A 21,913-nucleotide genomic window follows, 5' to 3' on the forward strand; every position below is an offset into this window, starting at 1 on the left:
ACTCACTGTGTCCCGAGTTGGTGCCAGCCCATGTGGCTGTAAAGACGAACAAGCCATTTTGATAAACAAAGTTTAGTGGGGAAAACAGTTATTTTAACAGAAAACTGGAAAGCATGTTTCCTGGCGGTGTATATGCATGCCTTGTCATTTATTGTCCGTCCCATTTTAATGGATTCAATCAAAATTACTGATTTTCCTTTTGCTGAAGGCAGCATTATGTCTTGGCATGGCACTGTGACTGTCCCATCTTTATCTAAAACTAGAGGCCTGGTGCACGACATTCGTGCAATGGGGGCAGGCGGGGGTGTCTCTCAGCCTGGTTTGAGCCCTTTCACAGTCCTGGAACCCTCAGGGGATGTTCAACTGATGGATTAGGTGGGGAGCGGGCCTAAGCCGCAGTCGGGCATCCTTAGCGCTGCTGTGGAGGCAGGCCGCTGTGCTCACCAGCCGTCAGCCTTATGGGAGCGCATTGACCACCAGGGGCAGCGCTTGTGTTGAGCGTCTGCCCCCTGGTGGTCAATGCGTGTCATTGCAACTGGTCATTCTGCTGTTTGGTCGATTTGCATATTACCCTTTTATTATATAGGATGTTGATATATTGCTAATTGTGGAATTGTGGAATTGCTAATTTCTTGCAGTAGATTTGATTTTTTAAAATTTTGCATTGCACTCCTAGCTGGTTTGGCTTAGTGGATAGAGTGCTGGCCCATGGACTGAAGGGATCCCAGGTTTGATTCCTGGTCAAGGACATGTACCTTGGTTGCAGGCTTGATCCCCAGTCCTGGTCGGGTGCATGCAGGAGGCAGCCAGTCAATGTGTCTCTCTCACATAGATGTCTCTCTCTGTGTCTCTCCCCCTCCTTTCCCTCTCTGTAAATATCCGTGGAAAAATATCCTTGAATGAGGGTTAAAATAAATTTGTTTTTGCTTTGCAGTATATTTTGCAATCTTGGTTATTGAGCATTTTGGCACCCCTTAAAATTTGCGCCCCAAACAAGTGCCTTACTCTGCTCACCTCATGTGACCTTGCTAGTTAAATATTCGATTGTACGTTGGACGTTGCAGAAGATACATTGTGGACTCTGGACTCTGGTGTCTTTTCCTGAAAAGAATTGATGTTTGTCCTTGCAAGTAGTTAGCTTTACCTGACTCCTCAACTCTGGCTCTCCTGAGGTGGTCAACAGCCAACCCCATACCTCATTGGTGGGGGTACCAGCTCTCCTCTCCACTGGGCTCCTGGTGTCAGTCTCCTACTGGTGCAGTTTGAAGTTGGCCATGACCTGGGCAGATTTTGTGTTTCGTGTTTCCCTTGTTCTGGGATTGGCCTTGCGGGGCTTCCTCCTCCCTAGCTTCGCTGTTTGCTGCCATTTCTTTAGCTCTATTTTCTGTGTAGTATTTCTCTTTTCCCATGTGTCAGTTGCTCTTGAGTTTTACAGTTTAATTATTATGGTTTGCATTTTTGTAAGTTCTACTAGGTTCTTCTTTGAAGTGCCTGGTCATTTCTCTTTTTTTCCACTCAATTCTGACTTTATTCACCACCTGGTCATTTCTAATACTCAGTAGATCCTTGATCATGTTTTTACTTTTTTTAAAAAATTATTTATATCTATTAAACATAATGGTTTTTTTATACTGCAATTGATACTTCTAGTATATGACCTTTAAAAAAAATTCTGGCTCTCATTGCTTCTTGTGCTGTTACTTACAATGTCTTGTTTTTCATTATTTTATTTTTCAAAATATTTTTATTGATTTTTAGAGAAAGAGGAAAGGAGAGGAGAGAGAGAAACATTGATGTGAGAGAGAAATATCCATCAGCTGCCTCCTGCATGCTCCCTATTGGGGATCGAGACCTCAAACTGGGCATGTGTCTTGACCAAGAATCTAACCAGCAACCTTTTTTTGTTGTTGCATGGGACGATGCTCAACCAACTGAGCCAAACTGGCCAGGGGATGTTTTTATTTTTATTTTGAACTCACATTTGTTAGTATTGTTTTTTTGGATATTATTTGAAGAACAGGTTGAGGGCCCTTTAAGAGAATGTTTGTTTACTTTGGCCAGGCAGTTGAAGGAGCTCCTGTCCCTGGTCTCTTCGTGTTAAAGTTATTGGCTTGCAGATTTTCAGACCATACAAAAAGTATGGACGTAGGCCAAGCTCGAAAGTTAACTTTTTCCTGGCTTTCTGCAGGAGTCTGCAATCTGAATCTGTCTTGTGTTGGTCTGAGGCTGCCTGTCTGCATGAAGCCACTAATACTTAAGCTCTGCGATTCTGAAATCTATCATCTTTAGGACTTACCTCCCTGAATTTGGGTTTTCACTTAGTTTCTGATCAGAGAGGTTTTTCCCCTTCATTTCTTGAAATCTCATCCATTCTTTTAAGGGTTTGTGAAATATTTGTGTGGCCTTTTTTATTGATTTGCAGTGTGAAGTTTTGGGGATGTCTGTATTTTGCAATAGTGTCAGAAACCAGTCCTATAGTTTTCCAATTTCCATTAGACTATATTACCAGTTGGGGTCAGTTTCCAAGACCACTTATAAAATCCTATTTAACTCTGCATACTGTTTGGTTGGTTGTTAGGAATGGTTGGGGTTATGGCGCTTTTCATCCCTCGGGCTGTAGATTAAACAGGCTTGTATGGCCTGACCTAGCTGCCCAGACGTCATGGATAGCGTTCACTGAATGAAAAGATAGGACTAAATTTTAAACAGCTAAATTGAACTTTCAGAGTACAGTGTATACAGAGTACAGAGTACAGTTGAGGGGTATTTATTATATACATATGTAACATATATAATATATATATTTAAATCTTTATTGTTGAGAGTATTACAGATGACCTCCCCCCTCCCCCCGTTGCCTCCTTCCACCTGCTTCCCGCCCCTCCCCAGGCCTCGCCACCCTACTGTCTGTGTCCATAGGTAAGATCTTTGGTTAATCTGAAGGTTACTTGCATGTAAATGCAGGATTGGTAACAAGATCCTCTCTGCATTTGTGTCTCTTGATTCTGTGAGCCTGTAGGAGCTGATGTAATGGCGCTTTGCTAAAGTTTCACCTTTTCCTGTAGCCTCATAGAGACAAATATTATTTCACATACCTTCTGCTTACTCTTGCTATCATCCAGACTTTAGAATTGGACATCTGATGTGTAAGGAATCCTTAAGTATGCTCAGGTCCTCTTAACCAGCAGCTGGATTTATGGCAAGTGCTGTGTGGAGGGGCCAGTACTTCACTACCTTCTGTTTGCATTTCAGGCTAATGCTGATGTCCCTGTACAACGTGAGCATCAATTTGAAAGGCTTGAAGTACATCAGTGAGAGCCCAGGGTTCATCCCTTTGCTGTGGTGGCTTCTGAGTGGTAAGGAGGGGGTTCCCTGCATGTCTTCCCATACAGCTCACATACTTTTCCTCTGTGGCTGAGGGAGGTTGTCACATTAGAAATTAGGATCGACTGTCCCAAGGTGTTACCATTTCTTCAAAAGATTTCAAATGATGGAAAACTCAGTGGTGTGCCAAGCTATTTTTAGTTCTGTTTCTGAAGTATTGCTTTCAATTTAGTTATGATTCTGTGACATAAAGAAAAATTATGAAGCAGTTGGTAGATGTCATTGACCTGTTCCTTCCTGTGAGAACAGTCCAGCACTATAGGTGTCTGTGGCTCTGAATATGAGGTAAAGGAGAAGTCCTAGTGTTAAAGGAATGTGGGGAAGAGGAAATATGAGAGATACTACAACTCTGAAGGTCTTATACACATATATAATATATACATATATATATACTATAATATATATAATTATATGTAATGTATATGTGTTCTTTTCATTTTCTTTAAAATAAAAGCTATCCCTACTGCCTCTCTTCCTCTTCTCCTTCACCACTAATTAACCTAATTTTTGTACCAATCTGTTCATCATAATTTTTTTAAAAATATATTTTATTGATATTTTACAGAGAGGAAGGGAGAGGGATAGAGAGCTAGAAACATCGATGAGAGAGAAACATCGATCAGCTGCCTCCTGCACACCTCCCACTGGGGATGTGCCCGCAACCAAGGTACATGCCCTTGACCGGAATCGAACCCGGGACCCTTGAGTCCGCAGGCTGACGCTCTATCTACTGAGCCAAACCGGTTTCGGCTTCATCATAATTTTTAACACTATGTATTTAGTAGGTACATATTTCACTCAAGTGTGCAAATTAATCGGCTCATTTTCTTCTAATTAGATAAAAATTTTTAAAATGAGATTCTTTCTCTTTTTTAAAAAAAAATATGTTTTTAGCTTGGCCAATGTGGTTCAGTGGTTGAGCATTGACATATGAACTAGTAGGTAATGGTTTGATTCCCAGTCAGGGCATATGTCTGGGTTGCGGGCTCGATCCCTAGTGTGGGGTGTGCAGGAGGTAGCCGATCAATAATTCTCTCATCATTGATGTTTCTATATCTCTCTCCCTCTCCCTTTCTCTCTGAAATCAATAAAAACGTATTTTTAAAAAATATGTATGTGTGTATGTAAAAATATGTATACACACGTATTTTTTGTATACATATATATACACACACACATATAATCTCCACTCTGTTTCAGCTAGCTTGCAGCCAGTAATCCTCAGCACCTTTTGTACGTTGTTTACTTTCTCATAAAAGGAGGGCCTTAGCCAAAAAACATATATTCATAGCCCATAGACACAGGCAGCAGTGCGATAATGGCCAGAGGGAAGTGGGGGCTGGGGCTGGGTGGAGGTGCACAAACCAGGAAAAATAGAAACACATGTAATAGGGTCAACAATAAAAATAAAGTTTAAAATAAAGGCTTTAGGCTAAATGTTCTCCAGGGCTCCTTCTAGTTTTTGTACTCTAGAATAATTTTCCTGGGCTAAGTGAAAATGGTTATGCGTTTCAGTGTAATATATGCAGCTGCCTAAGGAGCAAGCTCACAAGAGTGTCTGTTGCTCACACTGAATCTGGTGCTCTTTGACCAGCTGGATTGTTTCTGCTTAAACCTTGGTCATGTGCAGTAGGGGGTGGTACTGCCATTGCCAACTGGGGCATCAGGCTTTCTTGTCCATGAAGACAATTACTGTGTGTGTGTGTGTGTGTGTATGTGTGTGTGTGTGTGTGTGTTACATAATGGGCACAGCTCAAACCCTCATAAATCTTTTTCAATATATCTACTTGATATCTTTAGAGTTATTTATTATCATAGTCAAACAAAACAAGGTCTATCAAGCCCAGGATGTTTGACCCCTGAATTGTGTATGGAATTACCTTAATTTAAAATTTGAAATTTGTTATAGAATTTGGTGTATGTTTTAGGAAGGTGAATATGTATTTTACTATAGAAGAGAAAAACAGGAACAAGACTAGTTCCCTGAAAAACAGTAAGTGCTGCTTGATGCTGGTGGTGTGATTTCTTCAGATTCTAGATTATAATAATTGTTTAGGAGTAGGAGAGAATTTGAAAACTGGTTTATTCTAGACAAATAAGAATCTCTTCTAATTTAAAAAGATCTACTTCTATTACTTGTCTCAGTAATCAGCTTCTACTTTTATCAGTTTTCCTGTTAGGAAATTTAATGTATTTTAAAGAGCTTGGACTTTGGATTTATTAGACCCAGACTGAAACTGCAGCTCTTCTACTTGGAACTTACCTAACCTCTTAGGGTCCCTCTTTCTGACCTGTATGTAAGTGGGGATTTCTACCTCAAGGGTCTTCATGTTTATTAAAATGCAATAGTGCCTGGGCCAACAGCTCATATAGTAGGTGTTAAATAGGTTTTAGTTTCCCTTTTTATTTCTAATCTGAGTCTTTCATGCCAAAATAAAAGCTCATTTCCTTTTATTTTATTTAAAGGTGGCAAGTTGCTTTCAAGCATCCGGCCTTCTTTGCTATTAATTTTTTTACTAAATTGTCTCATTTCTTTTTACCTTTACTGGATATCATTTTCCTTCTCTTTATTCAACTGTGTGACTGGCTCTTTTTTAGGCTTTCTCCAAATTCTTCACATTCCTTTTAAGCTGCAGGTCTGGCAAAGAACTCTAGCAAATAACTGATGAAGACAGAGTGTATTGGGATGACGACCACATGTTGTGTAACTGTTAATGCAAACCAGTGTTATGATGACTCTTGTAACAGTAGTAATGCATTTCCTACCCACATTTACAGTGTTGACTAGGCATAGAGGCATTTGCATCCCATGTTACATTTATTTGGCTTGTCTAAGTAATATGAAACACTGATTAGTTCTGCCAAATTTGTATCTCCAGCCCAGACTTCTCTCCTGAACTCCAGACTAATATTCAACTCTCCACATGGGGATCTAATAGGCCTTCAAACTCAATGTGTTTAGACTAAATTCCTAATCTTCCCCCACACTAAACTACCTATGGCTTTCCCACCCTCAGTTGATAGTAACTATTTTTTTCTAATTTTTCAGGCCTTTAAAAACCTTGGAGTGATTCTTATCTCCTTTTTCTCTCACACTCACATCTAATCTGTTGGGAAATCCTGACAGTTCTATTGTAAGCTATATCCAGAATCTGACCACCATTGACCATTGCTGCTGGCCAATATTACAATGCGTACATCGCAAGTAAAAGTAACTTTCTTTTTACTTATGGTGTCTCATTAATGGTGAGATTTAATGCTTGAATAATAACTTTTAGTTTATTTTGTAAATAGTAGTGGAATAGATTTTTAAATTTCTTCTTTTTAAGCTTAAATTTACTTCTAAACAGCATTCTTTTTTGCTAGTGCTTATTTGCATATATCTGCAAATTTTACTTCGGACTTTATTAGAACTAGTTACTCATAAAATATTGGCTTCTCATGTAAATGAGTTTATATGAGATCTTGATTATATTGTGAAAACTAACTTATTAAGTAATTAAAGTATGCACCTTTATTGAAAAAGCAAAATAAGCAAATTTATACATTTGACCTGTGAAGTACAGATGCTACCCCACCCCCTAGCCAATCTGAAGAGCAGGCTGGGTGGGGGTTTGAGGCATTATGTATGCTCCTGTCTTAAAATTCCGCTGCTGCCTGCCAAGCTTAGAGGCTGAAACCTCGGGCTTTCTTGCTCAGAGTAAAATGGCCCTCCTTTTATTTTTTCTCTCTTTTCTTTCCCCTTCTCCCCCTCCCTTTCTGTATTAACCATTTGCTCTGTCCTTGGCGGTGGCGACGGGGGAGGGGCGGGGGGAGATAAGGACTTCTTAGTTACAGGTAGGCAATAAATTAGCTAGTGGTCAGGCCTTTGTTTAAATTTCCCTGGGACTTTTATGACCCTTTTACAACATTTGTAAATAGTTAGTCTTAGAACTAATTTCTTTTAAGAAGAGAGAATAAATTCTTGAGTCATTCCAGGGCCCTTGAAATGTCCCAAAGTTATGTCTCAGTTAAAGTCTTGAATTTTAACTTGGAAAGACTATCAAATATACATAACCCAAAGATTATATTACGCACTTTTTGTAATTATTCTAAAAGACATCAATTAAATTTAACCGTTCTAATATTAAAAATTTGGTTCAGACCATAGAATTAATCCTCTTTTTTAATCAGGCCAATAAAGATTATATCCTAGGTTGAAATTTTACCACACGTGGTACACAGACACACATACACATAAAGACTATAACGTATTTTGAACTACTAATTTTTCCAGAGAAAACACAAGAATTATTTTTCTCAAAAATGAATTTCCATACTTTATGCATTCTGTTATCACTACCATATAATTTCTCCCAATTTAGTTTGAACTTTTAACTTTTAGAAGCCTCAAATTTTTGGTGGCAAGTTAAATACTTAGCATTTTTCAGATTAGTAATATATTCACATTTTTAAGGATATATTTCAAATAAAATACAAAACATATTCAATTAATAGAATTAAGTTTATTCTCTAGATTCTTCATATGAGGCAAACTCAGATTAATATTTCAGTATCCTGTTATTTCAAAATATTTAGATGTTTAATCATCTTTACTATTTAATCCAGCAAACTCCAAAGTTTTAAGTTACCAAAGACTTTGGAAAACTATGTTTAGGCATATATAATTACCACTGAAAAAGATTTACCATATACCCTTCATTTTAGTTATATATATTTTGCCTTAACAACTCTGAGATTTTAAAGCAAATTATTATTACCCAAGGCATTTTCCTTGGCAAATTCTGTAACAGAGATAACTCACTGGCTTTCAGTGGTTTTAATGTTAAAGTACTATTTTAATTTCTTTTTCTTTATAAAAATCAGGAGTGTCCCTGGGACCTGGGAGTCAACCTTGGAATGTGGTCCATTATTATTAAAAAACTGCCCATTGTCATGGAAATATTAACCTCGTTGCCCAAACCCAGCTTGTATATTTCCCTTGTGTCATTTTCGCAATCTTCCAAAGAAAAACAGTCTCGGGCCTATTCTATAGCATCCACGAAGAGATGGGGGTTAGGCCAAGAGGCCACCCAAAATTGGGTGGGGCGCGCCTCCCCTTAAACCAGTGGTTCTCAACCTTTCTAATGCCACGACCCTTTAATACAGTTCCTCAGGTTGTGGTGACCCCCAACCATAAAACTATTTTCATTGCTACTTCATAACTGTAATTTTGCTACTGTTATGAATCGTAATGTAAATACCTGTGTGTTCTAGGCTCTACAGCAGTGGTTCTCAACCTGTGGGTCGCGACCCACAGGTTGAGAACTGCTAGCAGGGTTGCCTAAGACCATCGGAAAACACAGATATTTACATTACGATTCATAACAGTAGCAAAATTACAGTTATGAAGTAGAAACGAAAATAGTTTTATGGTTGGGGGTCACCACAACATGAGGAACTGTATTAAAGGGTCGCGGCATTAGAAAGGTTGAGAACCACTGCCTTAAACTAACCTTTCCCTCTTCATGGGTATAGAAATTCTGGACACATCCCCAAATTGTGAGAAATGGCTCACCTATACAAATTTCAAATGATAGACTAGGAAACAAAAATATGGTGAAAATACAGGTTCACAATAAAGGCAATAGGCAAGAGACCTAGTAATTAATGGGCTGGGGCCTTTTTAAATTACCTCTATCTCCCTTTGTCTAGGGAATGGTCGGCAAACTCATTAGTCAACAGAGTGGCACGAGCCGCAGTTTGCGAACCACTGGTCTAGGGGAATCTTCCTAGGACCTGTGTTATCAGCCATGTGTACCACTCATATTCCCTCTCCCCACCCCCACATCCTGTTTGCTCTGGGGAAATTGAGTGATGGCCTGGCCACCTATTTCTACGGGGGGGTGGGGGTGGGGAAGGGGTGTAGGCATTTATTAACTTCAGAATAGTTCTGAGACAGTCTCTAAAATTTCTTAGTAATTTCCATTTTTTGGGAATATTTCTTTTAAGAGACTAACAATAAACAAACCAAACAACAAAGAGAGATAAAATAATAATCGACACTCATATACGATATTTATAACCATGCATAACACATAGACAAGACTTAATAAATCAGAGTTCTTTACATGGATCTTTCAGATGTTTTAAAGTGCCTGGGACTTACCACCAGAATGCGCCCCAGAGGGCTCCCAGGTGGGGTCCCAGTGAATACCCACAAACAGCCTGTTGTTTACAGGTCTTACCATATTCTACTCCCCATAGCATTGACTGGCTCTAAAGTTGTTTTAGCTAACCACTGTCAGTCCCAAGGCATCATATGGTAATTTTCAGACAAAGCATTAAGGAGTCCTTTTGTAAATGGACTGTTAGCTTCATTTTCACTAGTTGATGAGCCTTCCCACACCGGAGGCGGAGGATGGGGGCCTTAGGTATTATAGGCTTTACAGGCTCTACCTCAGGAGGAGGAGGGGGTGGTGGCAAATCCTCCTGACATTCTGTAGGCTTTTGATCCTCAATATAAAGTGGGCATAGTGCCGCTCTAATGAGCCCACATAGTTAAAGATGACAAAGGCACTCGTTTTCCTTGAGCCTGCTTTCTCCTTAAATTCCTACCTACTTGTTCCCAGAGATCAAGGTCTACTAGTAATGTTCTAGCATCAGCGAAACCAAGGATTATACCCTATCTAATCCTATCTAATAAAAGAGTAATATGCAAATTGACTGTACATCCTCTACAACCACAAAGCCACACCCACAAGCCACGCCCACCAGCCAATCAGGAGCGAATATGCAAATAAACCCAACCAACATGGCTGCTGCCACAGAGAGCAGGAGGGAGGCTTGGGTTTCCCTGGCAATGGAGGAAGCCAAGCTTTCTGCCTGCCCTTGCCAGCCCAGGCCTCCACTCCAGGCTACAAAGTTTCAATTATAGAAGATAAATCCCAACAAGAATGGCAGCAGCCACAGAGCTGGAGAGAGCAGGAGGCTAGGGTTGCCCCTGGCGATGGAGGAAGCCAAGCTTCTGCAGCTCTGGCCTGCCTTGGACTCTGCTTAAGGCTACAAAGTTTCAATGATAGAAGATAAATAAATCCCAACAGAAATGGCTGCCACTACAGAGTGAGCAGAAGGCTTGGCTCTGCTCCAGGCTACAAAGTTTCAATTGTATAAGATAAATAAATCCTAGATACCAAGGCCTCCACTTGGGTCGCTGGGGGGTGTGGCCAGCCTGCAAACCACCACAGGCCCCTTGCCCAGGCCACCCCATGCCCCAAGGGAATCCCCAACCTGATCCAGGACACCCTTTAGGACAAACCAGCTGGCCCCCACCCGTGCACCAGACCTCTGTCCTATCTAATAAAAGAGTAATATTCAGGTTGACCATCACTCCAACACACAAGATGGTTGCCCCCACGTGGTCAAAGATCCTGCCCCCATGTGGACACAAGATGGCCACCACAAGATGGCCAGCAGGGGAGGGGAGTTGGGAGGGACCAGGCCTGCAAGGGAGGGCAGTTGTGGGCGATCAGGCCAGCAGGGAAGGGCAGTTGGGAGGGACCAGGCCTGCTTGGGGGCAATCAAGCCTGCAAAGGAGGGCAGTTACACGTGACCAGGCCGGCAGAGGAGGGAAGTTGGGGGTGACCGGGCCTGCAGGGAAGGGCAGTTGGGGGGGACCCAGGCCTGCAGGGGAGAGCAGTTGGGGGGGACCAGTCCTGCAGGGGAGGGCAGTTAGGGGTGACCAGACATGCAGGGGAAGGCAGTTAGGGGCAAACAGGCTGGCAGGGGAGCAGTTAGGCATCAATCAGGCTGGCTGGGGAGTGGTTAGGGTGTGACCAGACTGGCAGGCAGAAGTGGTTAGGGGAAATCAGGAAGGCAGGCAGGCGAGCAGTTGGGAGGCAGCAGTCCTGGATTGTGAGAGGGATGTCCGACTGCCCATTTAGGCCCACCGGGATCGGGCTTAAATGGGCAGTCGGACATCCCTCGAGGGGTCCCAGATTGGAGAGGGTGCAGGCTGGGCTGAGGGACACCCCCCCCCCGTGCACGAATTTCATGCACCGGGCCTCTAGTTCATTGATAATATGCAAAAACTATAAGAGAGTACATTATGACATCTTAATTCCTTTATCCTTGAACATGTAAGCCAAAAGTCTACAATAATGTTTTTGCCTTTTACTCAAATTCTGCCCCATTATAACCTGGCTGATTTCAGAAAAATCCCCGTCCACTTATGGTTGCGACTCCACAGCTTGTGCATTCAGCTGACTTCCACTTCCACTCAGGTGAACCTTCTCAGGCGAACCTTCTCCTCAAGCCCCCGTTCGGGCACCACTTGCTGCAACCTGCACAACGGGTTCAGGATGACTTGCAGGAGGGCCAAGACACACAATGAGTACACTATACAAGAAATATGTATTTTGAAGTCATTGGGGGGCCAGGTGGAAGCCTCTTGCATAAAGAGGAACCCCAAGTCCAGGTCCTGCCCGCTTTTTATTCACTTTGAATACGCATTTTCCCTTTAGCAATGCATACAGGCAGATCAAAGGTAAAGTTTGATAAACAATATAAGGAATATCAGGTCAGGAAATTGCCTCAAGCCATCGCAGTCCCAGCAGAATCAATCTTGTGTTGATTTCAGTCCTGCTGGAATCAAGGTCCATTGGCCTTCCAATGTCTCTCTTGCACTTTCATGCAAATGCTCGTTGTGCTCTGGCCTCTGGCAGTAACTCTATTTTTTCTAATTTTTCAGGCCTTTAAAAACCTTGGAGTGATTCTTGTCTCCTTTTTCTCTCACACTAACATTCAATCTGTTGGGAAATCCTGACAGTTCTATTTTAAGTTATATCCAGAATCTAAACCGACAACCATTGACCATTGCTGCCTGGTTTTGAGCCATCCATTATCTTTTCTTCAGAGAACTTCAGAGCTTTCACAGCTCTCGCCACAGTCCACCCTTGCAGGCCAGGAATTGAGAGTCAAGGGTATGATGGGATAGATCTCAGACCAGCTCTCCTTACTGAAGACAGCCAACATGTGTTACTGGACTCTGGGTCCATTTCCCTGCATGCATCAAAGCCCAGTAACATGGAACAGGAGTTTGTAGCAAAGGAAATGGCAGTAAAACGGAGGCACAGGTGAACTAGTTTGTGGCTCTGTCTGAGTCCCTTAAATTCTCTGATACTTGGGCTTGTCATCCACAAAATAAAATACAAATACTGTTTCTCAATAGAAATAGAAATACCTTGAAGGCCATGAGAATTGAATAGAGCAGTAAATGGAAGTGCTTTATAAATTTAAAAAAAGAGAGAGAAAAAATAATTCTTTGAGAAGAAGAGAATCTAACAGCGTCAGATAGAACTTGATGATCCAGAAAACAGGAATGGAGAAGAAGCTTTGACAACAGAATCATCAGTGATCTTTGAGAAGACTTTGGGTGAAGTACAGAATTAACAAGAGGGGTTTCAGGAGGGAACGTGAGAGAAGTAGTAGTGAGGGTAGTGAGGCCTGGATGGGGTTTTAGTGAAAGAGTTTTGTGTGTTTGTATCTAAGACTAATCAGATTCTAATTTTAAGGTTTTCAATTTCAAATAAAAATGAGATAATTAAAAATAAGAATATATCTTACTTCAAAATACACTGGGACTTTAACATTTTTTTTTGGACTAGGAGTTATTTTCTCCTCTGGTTCATCTTTAAATGGTGACTTCTTTTCTGGCATAAAAGTAAGTTACTAAAATGTGATATTTGCTTTATTTTTGGTGGTTTGTTTAAATATAGGCCACTAATATTAAAATAATTGTTACAATTCTACAAATTCTGCATTATTTTTTTTAAAAGGATAGTATTTTTCATTAACTCACTGATGGAAGATCCAGGGTTTAGGATTATTGTTCTTTATACAGTTATTAAACCTCAGCTAATGAAATTTCCCATGTGATTTGTAAGCCTTCCAGCTGTGAACATATTCTACTGATGACAGTTATGCAACATCTTCGAAGCCATTTTTATTCAAAAGTCAAAAGAAACTCATTAGAAGGTGAAAATTGGGAAGCTAGCATTTATTAAATATTTGTTGTTACATTTTTTGGACACAAATATAATATTTTTAGTGCTAAAATTGTAAAGAAAAACTTTCATGTCCCAAGGTCATACGCTTCCAGAAGAGGTCCTGGCTAGAACTGGAAGGTACACAGCCGAGCCCCTTCTGATCCTGCCTGCATCACCCTCCCAGCCAGAACACCCCTCCTCCCTCAGGCCGCAGAGATTTATGCAGAGCAGAGACATTGCCAAAGTACCAGGCGGCCATAATGACTTCAATCTAGAAGCAGCGCAGAAGGCCAGGGAGTGCCTCCTTCCTGCCCATTTAATCTGGGAAGGTGCGCATTCGAGTTTCCTTAGTTACGTGCGGTGTACAGGATTCTTCAAAGTCATGTTACAGTTGTATCAGATCATAGCACTCTAAGATTACTATCTCTGTTTTGCCTGACACAAAATTGTGCACTAGAGACAGTGCTGAGGGTAATACAGTTCCTAAGCCCGTTGCAGCTTGAATTAGGAACTGCACTGCCTTTCCTCCTTGACTTACTTGGTTGTGTCTGTGTATATTGGATACTGTGATGGCCCCTGTATCTCTTCCTTGTATCTAACTATTCAGGGCTTCACTCTCCCTTTCATGGACTATATGCCTTCGGGAAAGAGATCCTAAAATCCAGTGGGGACTTTTGTGAAGGAAAAAAAAAGCAAAAAGAAAGAAAACACACACACACACATATACATGTGCCCTGATAGTCCAGCGTGGGTCCCCATCTCTAGAGGTTGTAATCTAATTGATTGGGAGAAACACACACACACACACACACACACACATGTGCCCTGATAGTCCAGCATGGGTCCCCATCTCTAGAAGTTGTAATCTAATTGATTGGGAGAAACACACACACACATGTTCCCTGATAGTCCAGCGTGGGACCCCATCCCTAGAGGTTGTAATCTTAATTGGGAGTGGGGCCCAGTCATCAGGGTTGTCACACCTCTTCAGGTGACTCTCATGTAAAACAGGGTCGAGGCAGTCATGACAGTCCTATCATTCTGTCAGTGACTGGTCTTGGGGTTAAGGCTTAAGCCAGTCAGTGCATGGCATTCTTCTGCCCATAGCCATGGTCTGGAGGTGGACACCTGAGCTGAGTGGGTTCATCCAAACTCCACGGATGGTGGGGAGGCCTCTCCTCCCTTGTTGGATATGAACGAGGAAGTGCGCAGCCCCGAATGCTGGTTGCATCTCACTGAGAGTGAGTTGAGTCAGCTTCACAGGTTATGCTGTGGAGGGCAGTGGAGAGAACAGACCCAGTTCTTTGATGATATAACCGAGCCATTAAATGAAGCCCTATTTCTGGACTTGATGTAAGTAATAAATGTTATTACTGCTTAAGCCAGTTTGACTTGGAGTTCTGTAATTTTAGTTGAGGTATTCTGATTCACTGTTTCTATAGTAAATACAACAAAATCTCTTAAATCAGTTTCAAGTTTCTTGATATGCAGAATGAAGGGTTATGAAGAAGGTACAGTAGTTGGAGGTAACATCTGCATTTGCTGAAAACACAACCTGCCAGCATCAACTTACCTGATTTGCTCTTCTTGACAAAATATGAAGGTACAAATGCAAATAGAGAAGCTAACAGAACACTTTGCCGGTGGTTGAGATGTGGAGGGGCACAATAGGACTGCAAATTCTACATGTTAGTTGTTGGTCTTGAGGAAGTTTGTTGACCAGCTCCCACTCTTCATCCTATATAATAAAGAGGTGATATGCAAATTGACCGTCACTCCAACACACAAGATGGCCACCCCCATGAGGATACAAGATGGCCGCCAAAAGATGGCCAGCAGGAGAGGGCAGTTGTGGGCAATCAGGCCAGCAGGGGACGGCAGTTGGGAGGGACCAGGCCTGCAGGGGAAGGCAGTTGGAGGCGATCAGGCCTGCAGGGGAGGGCAGTTGGGGGGGACCTAGGCCTGCAGGGGAGGGCAATTGGGGGGACCAGGCCTGCAGGGGAGGGGAGTTGGGGGGGACCCAGGCCAGCAGGGGAGGGCAGTTAGGGGCGACCAGGCCTGCAAGGGGAGGGCATTTGGGGGAGACCAGGCCAGCAGGGGAAGGCAGTTGGGGCCAATCAGGCCTGCAGGGGAGGACAGTAGGGGGTGATCAGGCCTGCAGGAGAGGGGAGTTGGGGGGGACCAGGCCTGCAGGGGAGGGCAGTAGGGGGTGATCAGGCCTGCAGGAGAGGGGAGTTGGGGGGGACCAGGCCTGCAGGGGAGGGCAGTAGGGGGTGATCAGGCCTGCAGGGGAGGGCAGTTGGAGGGGACCAGGCCTGTAGGGGAGGGTAGTTGTGGGTGATCAGGCCAGCAGGGGAGGGCAGTTGGGAGGGACCAGGCCAGCAGGGGAGGGCAGTTAGGTGTGACCAGATCAGCAGAGGAGGGCAGTTGGTGGGGACCAGGCCTGCAGGGGAGGACAGTTGAGAGGGACCAGGTTTGCAGGGGAGGGAAGTTGGGGGGGATCAGGCCTGCAGGGAGGACAGTTGGCGGGGGGGGACCCAGGCCTGCAGGGGATGACAGTTAGGGGCAACCAGGCCTGCAGGGGAGGGCAGTTAGGGGCGACTAGGCTGGCAAGGGAGAACAGTTAGGGGTGACCGGGCCAGCAGGGGAGGGCAGTTGGGGGCAACCAGGCCTGCAGGAGAGGACAGTTAGGGGCAACCAGACCAGCAGGGGAGGGCAGTTAGGGTAATTGGGCTGGCAGGGGAGCAGTTAGGTGTCCGTCAGGCTGGCAGGCATAAGCAGTTAGGGGCAATCAGGTAGGCAAGCGGTTGGGACCCAGCAGTCCTGGTTGTGAGAGGGATGTCTGACTGCTCGTTTAGGCCCAGTCCCACGGGATCGGGCCTAAACTGGCAGTCGGACATCCCTTAAGGGGTCCCAGATTGGAGTGGGTGCAGGCTGGGCTGAGGGATACACACCCCTGTGCACGAATTTCGTGCACCAGGCCTCTAATCTGTAAATGGTGTCCGTGACATATGCTGCAGAGCGGGTACAGAATCTAATTAGTCCATCGACACAGAGCCCCCAGCACAGTGCCTGGGCATAGGGCTAGGTTGAGCCACATGAAATTGCCACTACTTGTCCATTTTACACCTATAAAAATAACAATTTCACATGGTTTAACTGTACAATTTCTCTAATAATAGTAGTTCATATCAATAAGTGAAAATTGGGTACTAGGGATGTGATCAGGATAATTAAAAGCATTATTTTGGCTTCATATAATGTTCAGTGAAAGTTTGTTTTTTTAAACAGAATTAAACATCTTTCACTTTGTATGATTTAAAGCCTCAGCTAAACATAATGTACATGTTTAATTTTTAAGACTATGCACAGAGTGCTTAATTCGTAGGAATACAGATAATAATTGTGTTATTCTTTAAAAGGTTTTATATCACTAAGGCAAGGCTTTCATCCATGCGATGTGATACTAGAGGATTGCCTTCAACATAATATTTTGTGGAATAGACATGACCAGCTTATTTTTAACCCCTGGTGTCCATGTCACATTTCTGTACTGAACCATAGGAGCGAATGAGAATATAGCACATGGACTCTGCACTGAGTATGTGATGACTGGACTAAAGCCTTTACCTCTTCATTGTGTTTAGTCTTTACAGCTGGTATATATAAAAACATGAAGATACTAGAGCTCTTCAAGGCCACACGACTAGGCAGTGTGGCGCTTTAGAGGCCTGATTTAAATATGCGGTTGTAGGCTAATTTAATGCTGTGAACAATCAAGAAGGCGTAGAACAGGTGGCCAACCGCAACTTCTTTTCTGCCTAGATGTTGAGGCCACTGATGTCCATGCCTAAGAGGATTGTCCCACTTCAGATGTTGATAACATTACACATCACTGGACATGGGAATGTGAAAATGTCTTTTGAGTTATGATTTAAATATCCTTAGGACCTACCACTGTTTCCAATTTGCCCTACTCGTGGTTACTCTTTACGGATAGGAGGAGAGGTATTTTTAGGGATTTTCTTATTCCATGGCAGGATCCTAACAGTCTGCTCCATCCTCCTGAGTCAGTGAGGGAACAGGGTCACTTGACAGCAGGGTATTTACATTTCTTTTGGCCTGAAGAGATTTTCCCCCAAAGTAGAAACGCAGTGATGTGTGTGAAAGTACTTTATAAGTGGCAACTTGCTAGTCAAATGTAAGGTATTTTTATTATCATTTCCTTCTGGAAAGAATCAGGCTGTAAGAGAGTAGCCCGTACTGCAGTTTGTCTTGCAGTAGTTGGACATCAGCTCCCCTGTCTTGCAGCAGGAAAGATACATTTTCTTAGAGTTCCAGAAGAGAGTCTGAGGACCAGGTGGAGGGGAGTCTGAGGACCAGGTGGAGGGGGGAGTCTGAGGACCAGGTGGAGCGGGGAGTCTGAGGACCAGGTGGAGGGGAGTCTGAGGACCAGGTGGAGGGGGGAGTCTGAGGACCAGGTGGAGCGGGGAGTCTGAGGACCAGGTGGAGGGGAATCTGAGGACCAGGTGGAGGGGGGAGTCTAAGGACCAGGTGGAGGGAAGTCTGAGGACCAGGTGGAGGGAAGTCTGAGGACCAGGTGGAGGGGAATCTGAGGACCAGGTGGAGGGGGGAGTCTGAGGACCAGGTGGAGGGGGGAGTCTGAGGACCAGGTGGAGGGGGGAGTCTGAGGACCAGGTGGAGGGGAGTCTGAGGACCAGGTGGAAGGGGGAGTCTGAGGACCAGGTAGAGGGGGGAGTCTGAGGACCCAGATGAAGGGTGTAGCTCTCAAAGCAGGTTTATGACTTATCTGTGGAAATGTGAAGTCTTTGAAATAAGTTGCTTTTATTTTTAGCATGAAGAGATGGTACTGCAGCACCTAGGTTCTAGGTTCTAGAACGACTAGGTGCTCATGAGTCTGAATGAGATTCTGACCTTTGACTGCCTGTTACCAAGATTATGATATAAATACATTGTAATCTTTGAAAAATACCAAACCCTAGAGGTCCAAAGATTTTTAGTTCCAGTTCTTAAATCAGAAAGAAAATAAGAACAGGGTATTTTAAAAGCATAGTGGGAAGTCCATTAGCAGTGAGAAGGGGAGGGAAGGCCTCCCCTCCCGCTGCTCCTGCCCAGGGCTCTGTCAGTCTGGGCTAGAGTCTGCTGGCTGGTCTTGCTGGCTCTCCTTAGCCACCATCAGCAGGAAAGAAGCTCCATTTAGCCATGTTCCAGCAGTGCCTAGAGGGCTGAGGGAGGCAAGGAAGGCATCTCCCAGTGGGGAGACCAAGATTAGTCCAGCAGGTTGCTGGCTTTCTCCGCGAGGCTGCATCACCCTCCCAGCCAGAATGTGACTCTGGCATCTTTGAGGGGGTTGGGTGTAGCTTTTATCAGAATGTTAATATATACGTTTTTTGGCCCCCAAAAAGGTGGGCGAACCATTGCTCCCAAGGTAAACACCCAGCTCATAGATTTGCTGGATGTCTTCAGAGGAGCCAGCCAGTGTGTGGCAACTGACTGATAAGAGGTCAGTGGATTGTTTTTTGTCAAATTTAAGTGCCAAATAGAATCATCAATAGTTCGAAAGGGCATGGTAAAGTGACTGATGATTTCCAGTGGAAGGCTTGATTGTGGCAGTCTGCCAAGAGACCTGAGGGGCTCATGGTCTGGGCCTTCTTCCTCGTTCAGGACCCCGGAATGATCTGGATAATGAAAAGCTGCCTCAGGTCACACTCACTCAGAGAAACTGAGGTATAGAGCAAGAGGCTAATGGAGTACTTGACCCCGGGAAGGTCACTGCTGGTGATTGCTCTCATCCCCGTCCAGAGTACCTTCTTGCTCGTTTCTGACTCCTTAGTGAGCCAAACTACCTGTCACAGAGTTGCCCCCAAAACATGGGAAGGATGTGCAGAGCATGGAGGCAGATGAGCCCGGAAGCCTGGGAGTCACCCCAGTCTCTTAGCATGGAGCTTGGCTCCAGTGACAGGCCATGTTCTGCACAGTCCTCAGCAGCCTCCCCAGCACTGCCTCTGGGGGTGCGACCTTACACTATGCTTGAGCTTGACCAGCTTCTGCATTTTTGCATGATCTGCCCACCCAGGTGCCCACCATTACAGTTATACTGTCTGTGCCCTGTAAGGGCAGACACCGAGTCCTGTTATACTCAGCTGAGACCTGGAGTTTGAGGCTTATCTGTTCCATCGGCATTCATTTGATGAACAAAAGAACTTTGTTATCTGATCTCTGGAGATTGCAGCAGGGTCCACAACTCTCTACTCACATTTTCAGTCAGGCTCCTAATTTATCATTCTAAGTATGGGGTTTTCCTCCTCTCACTCAGAGAAGGGGTGTTATTTACAAGTTCCTGGGGGAACCCATCCCCTGGACTGCACACTGTCCTGGGCCACTGCATGTATGTGGGGCTCATGCTGAAGTTTGCTGCATTCATTCCATTCGTTATGTTGGGCAACGACTCTCAGAAAATGGTTTTTTTGGAGTCATAGTGCTAGAAAATGGGGGAGCTGGGATCAAACCCTGCTTTGCTCAGCCATGAAGGATGGGACAGGTGACTTCTGGTGGGCATGTTTTCTCTTACGTTCACGCACTAATGGATTCACTCATTTATGCCCATTTCTTCTTCAGAATTTATTTATGGTTTCTCCCCTCTCCTTCTAGGACTCCATTGACATGCTTGATATTTGCTACACTGTAGGACCTACAGGTCACTGGTGCTTTTTGCTTTTCTTTCAGTCTTTTTTTCCTGTTCACGTGAGGGCAAAAGTCCAGTGAAGAAAATTATGAAATGGGTAAATTTGATAGTTTCATGTGTTCCTTGGAGTTCTGGCCATCCTCCTCCTCAGAAAGCATTTAGGAGCAGGCTGTATGTGCTCATCACCCTCTTCACACCCTTTTCCTGCCTCTCCCCACATTGTCCCATCACAGTAAATAAAAACATGCTTGCTGGCACAAACTCTCATACTTAAAATTTATTACCCATACACTAAACTTTCTGGAAACCCAAACCAAAAGGTAATTCTTAGAAAGATCTTTCAGATAAGATGCCTAAATTGTCAGGTTATAGGTACGTGATAATCCTTGTTGCTGAAAGAGGCACAACAGCCAGAGTCCTAATAGCTATACTTATTGAGGATCAGCTCTACCTGCACAAGCTTACATGTGTCACCTAGTGTGCTGTGAGGCTCTGAGATGGGTGTACTTCCTGCTTATTATGAGGAAACTAAGCCTCAAAGAACATGGACACCATACTTGTTAAGGCCAGGTCATTAGAAGCACTGTATTTGGTGTTCATATCCTGGCCCTCCACCTGAGCTTGTGTGTTTTCTCCTAGGCCATGCTGGATTTATAAATTAAACTACATTTAATTTGAAATGTAAAAGTTCTTTGTTGCTTCCATTTAATACATGATACACCCTCCTGAGGATTCTGTGTTTGCCAGTGGTATTTCTGTTACAATTACTGACATCTGCTTATTTTAATGTATTTTGACATGTGTTGAAGTGGGACTAATTTGGTTGTGATTCAGGCTCTGCATATACATCAGAGCTGACCCATCTGCCATACGAGTGTATTTTAGAAAAGGAGCAAATTCTTCATTGGGCTAAGTAACACCTTTTCTACTTCCCTCTGTGTGTGATCTGTTGTCTAAAGTATCATGTTGAAAAGTTGAGAAGTGATTTTGGAAGGAGGCAAATGAGGAATCTGTTGCTAGAGTGTAATTCAGAAACAGATGAGCTAATGCAAGAAGCCAAGATGAGGGAGTTTTAATTTGTAATAGTTGGAGTAATAACTTCTCTTTTGATTTTGGAAAGAAAAAATTAGAAACATGAAATAGACTACTCTGTAAAGTTTCACTACTAGTCCATCTCCCAGTCATCTAAGGTTAGATGCAGTCTGTTCCCAGACCTTCAGAATCCAACTTGAAACCACTCTCTAGGAGCCTTTCCAGACATCCTGTCCCCAAGTCGGATCATTCCTTTTTCAGAGCCCCATTGTGAACGTTCCAAACAGACTCATATTTGCACTTTCTGATCTGTTGCTTGTTAATGGCCTGGAACTTTTTGTTTTTGTTTTAAATCTCTAACTAGGTAAGAGACTAGAGGCTAGATCAGCCGTGGGCAAACTGCGGCCCACGGGCCGGATCCGGCTGTTCTATCCGGTTCTCTTGGTCTCCCCTCCGCTCCTTTACTTTGAATTTATATTAGTTCACACAAACACTCCATCCATGCTTTTGTTCCGGCCCTCCGGTCCAGTTTAAGAACCCATTGTGGCCCTCGAGTCAAAAAGTTTGCCCACCCCTGGGCTAGATGTTATATTTCTTTTGACGCCCACAAAGTACACTGCAGGGGCTCGACATCCCCTGCACAGACTCTATTGCTGAGCTGAGGGCTCTACCCCTGCCCTCATGGCAGTGGTGGGTTCTACTTAACCCCCCCCCCCCTCCCCCCCGCCGCTTGGTGGTAGGAGACTCTACCTGACTTTGTAGTTGT

At 43.8% G+C, this 21,913-nt stretch overlaps 1 protein-coding gene across 1 annotated transcript in view; it reads left to right on the plus strand.

Annotated features, from left to right (window-relative positions):
• HSF2BP (heat shock transcription factor 2 binding protein) overlaps positions 1–21,913 on the plus strand; it is a gene marked incomplete at its 3' end in the record, with an annotated part of 75,711 nt that overhangs the window by 39,283 nt on the left and 14,515 nt on the right. The window contains exon 7 of the mRNA XM_080655144.1: positions 3,253–3,356. Within this exon, the coding sequence (XP_080511270.1) occupies positions 3,253–3,356 (104 nt within the window). The remainder of the gene's footprint in view (positions 1–3,252; positions 3,357–21,913) is intronic.

Source organism: Plecotus auritus (assembly GCF_963455305.1).
Source record: "Plecotus auritus genome assembly, chromosome: 2".
NCBI lineage: Eukaryota > Metazoa > Chordata > Mammalia > Chiroptera > Vespertilionidae > Plecotus > Plecotus auritus.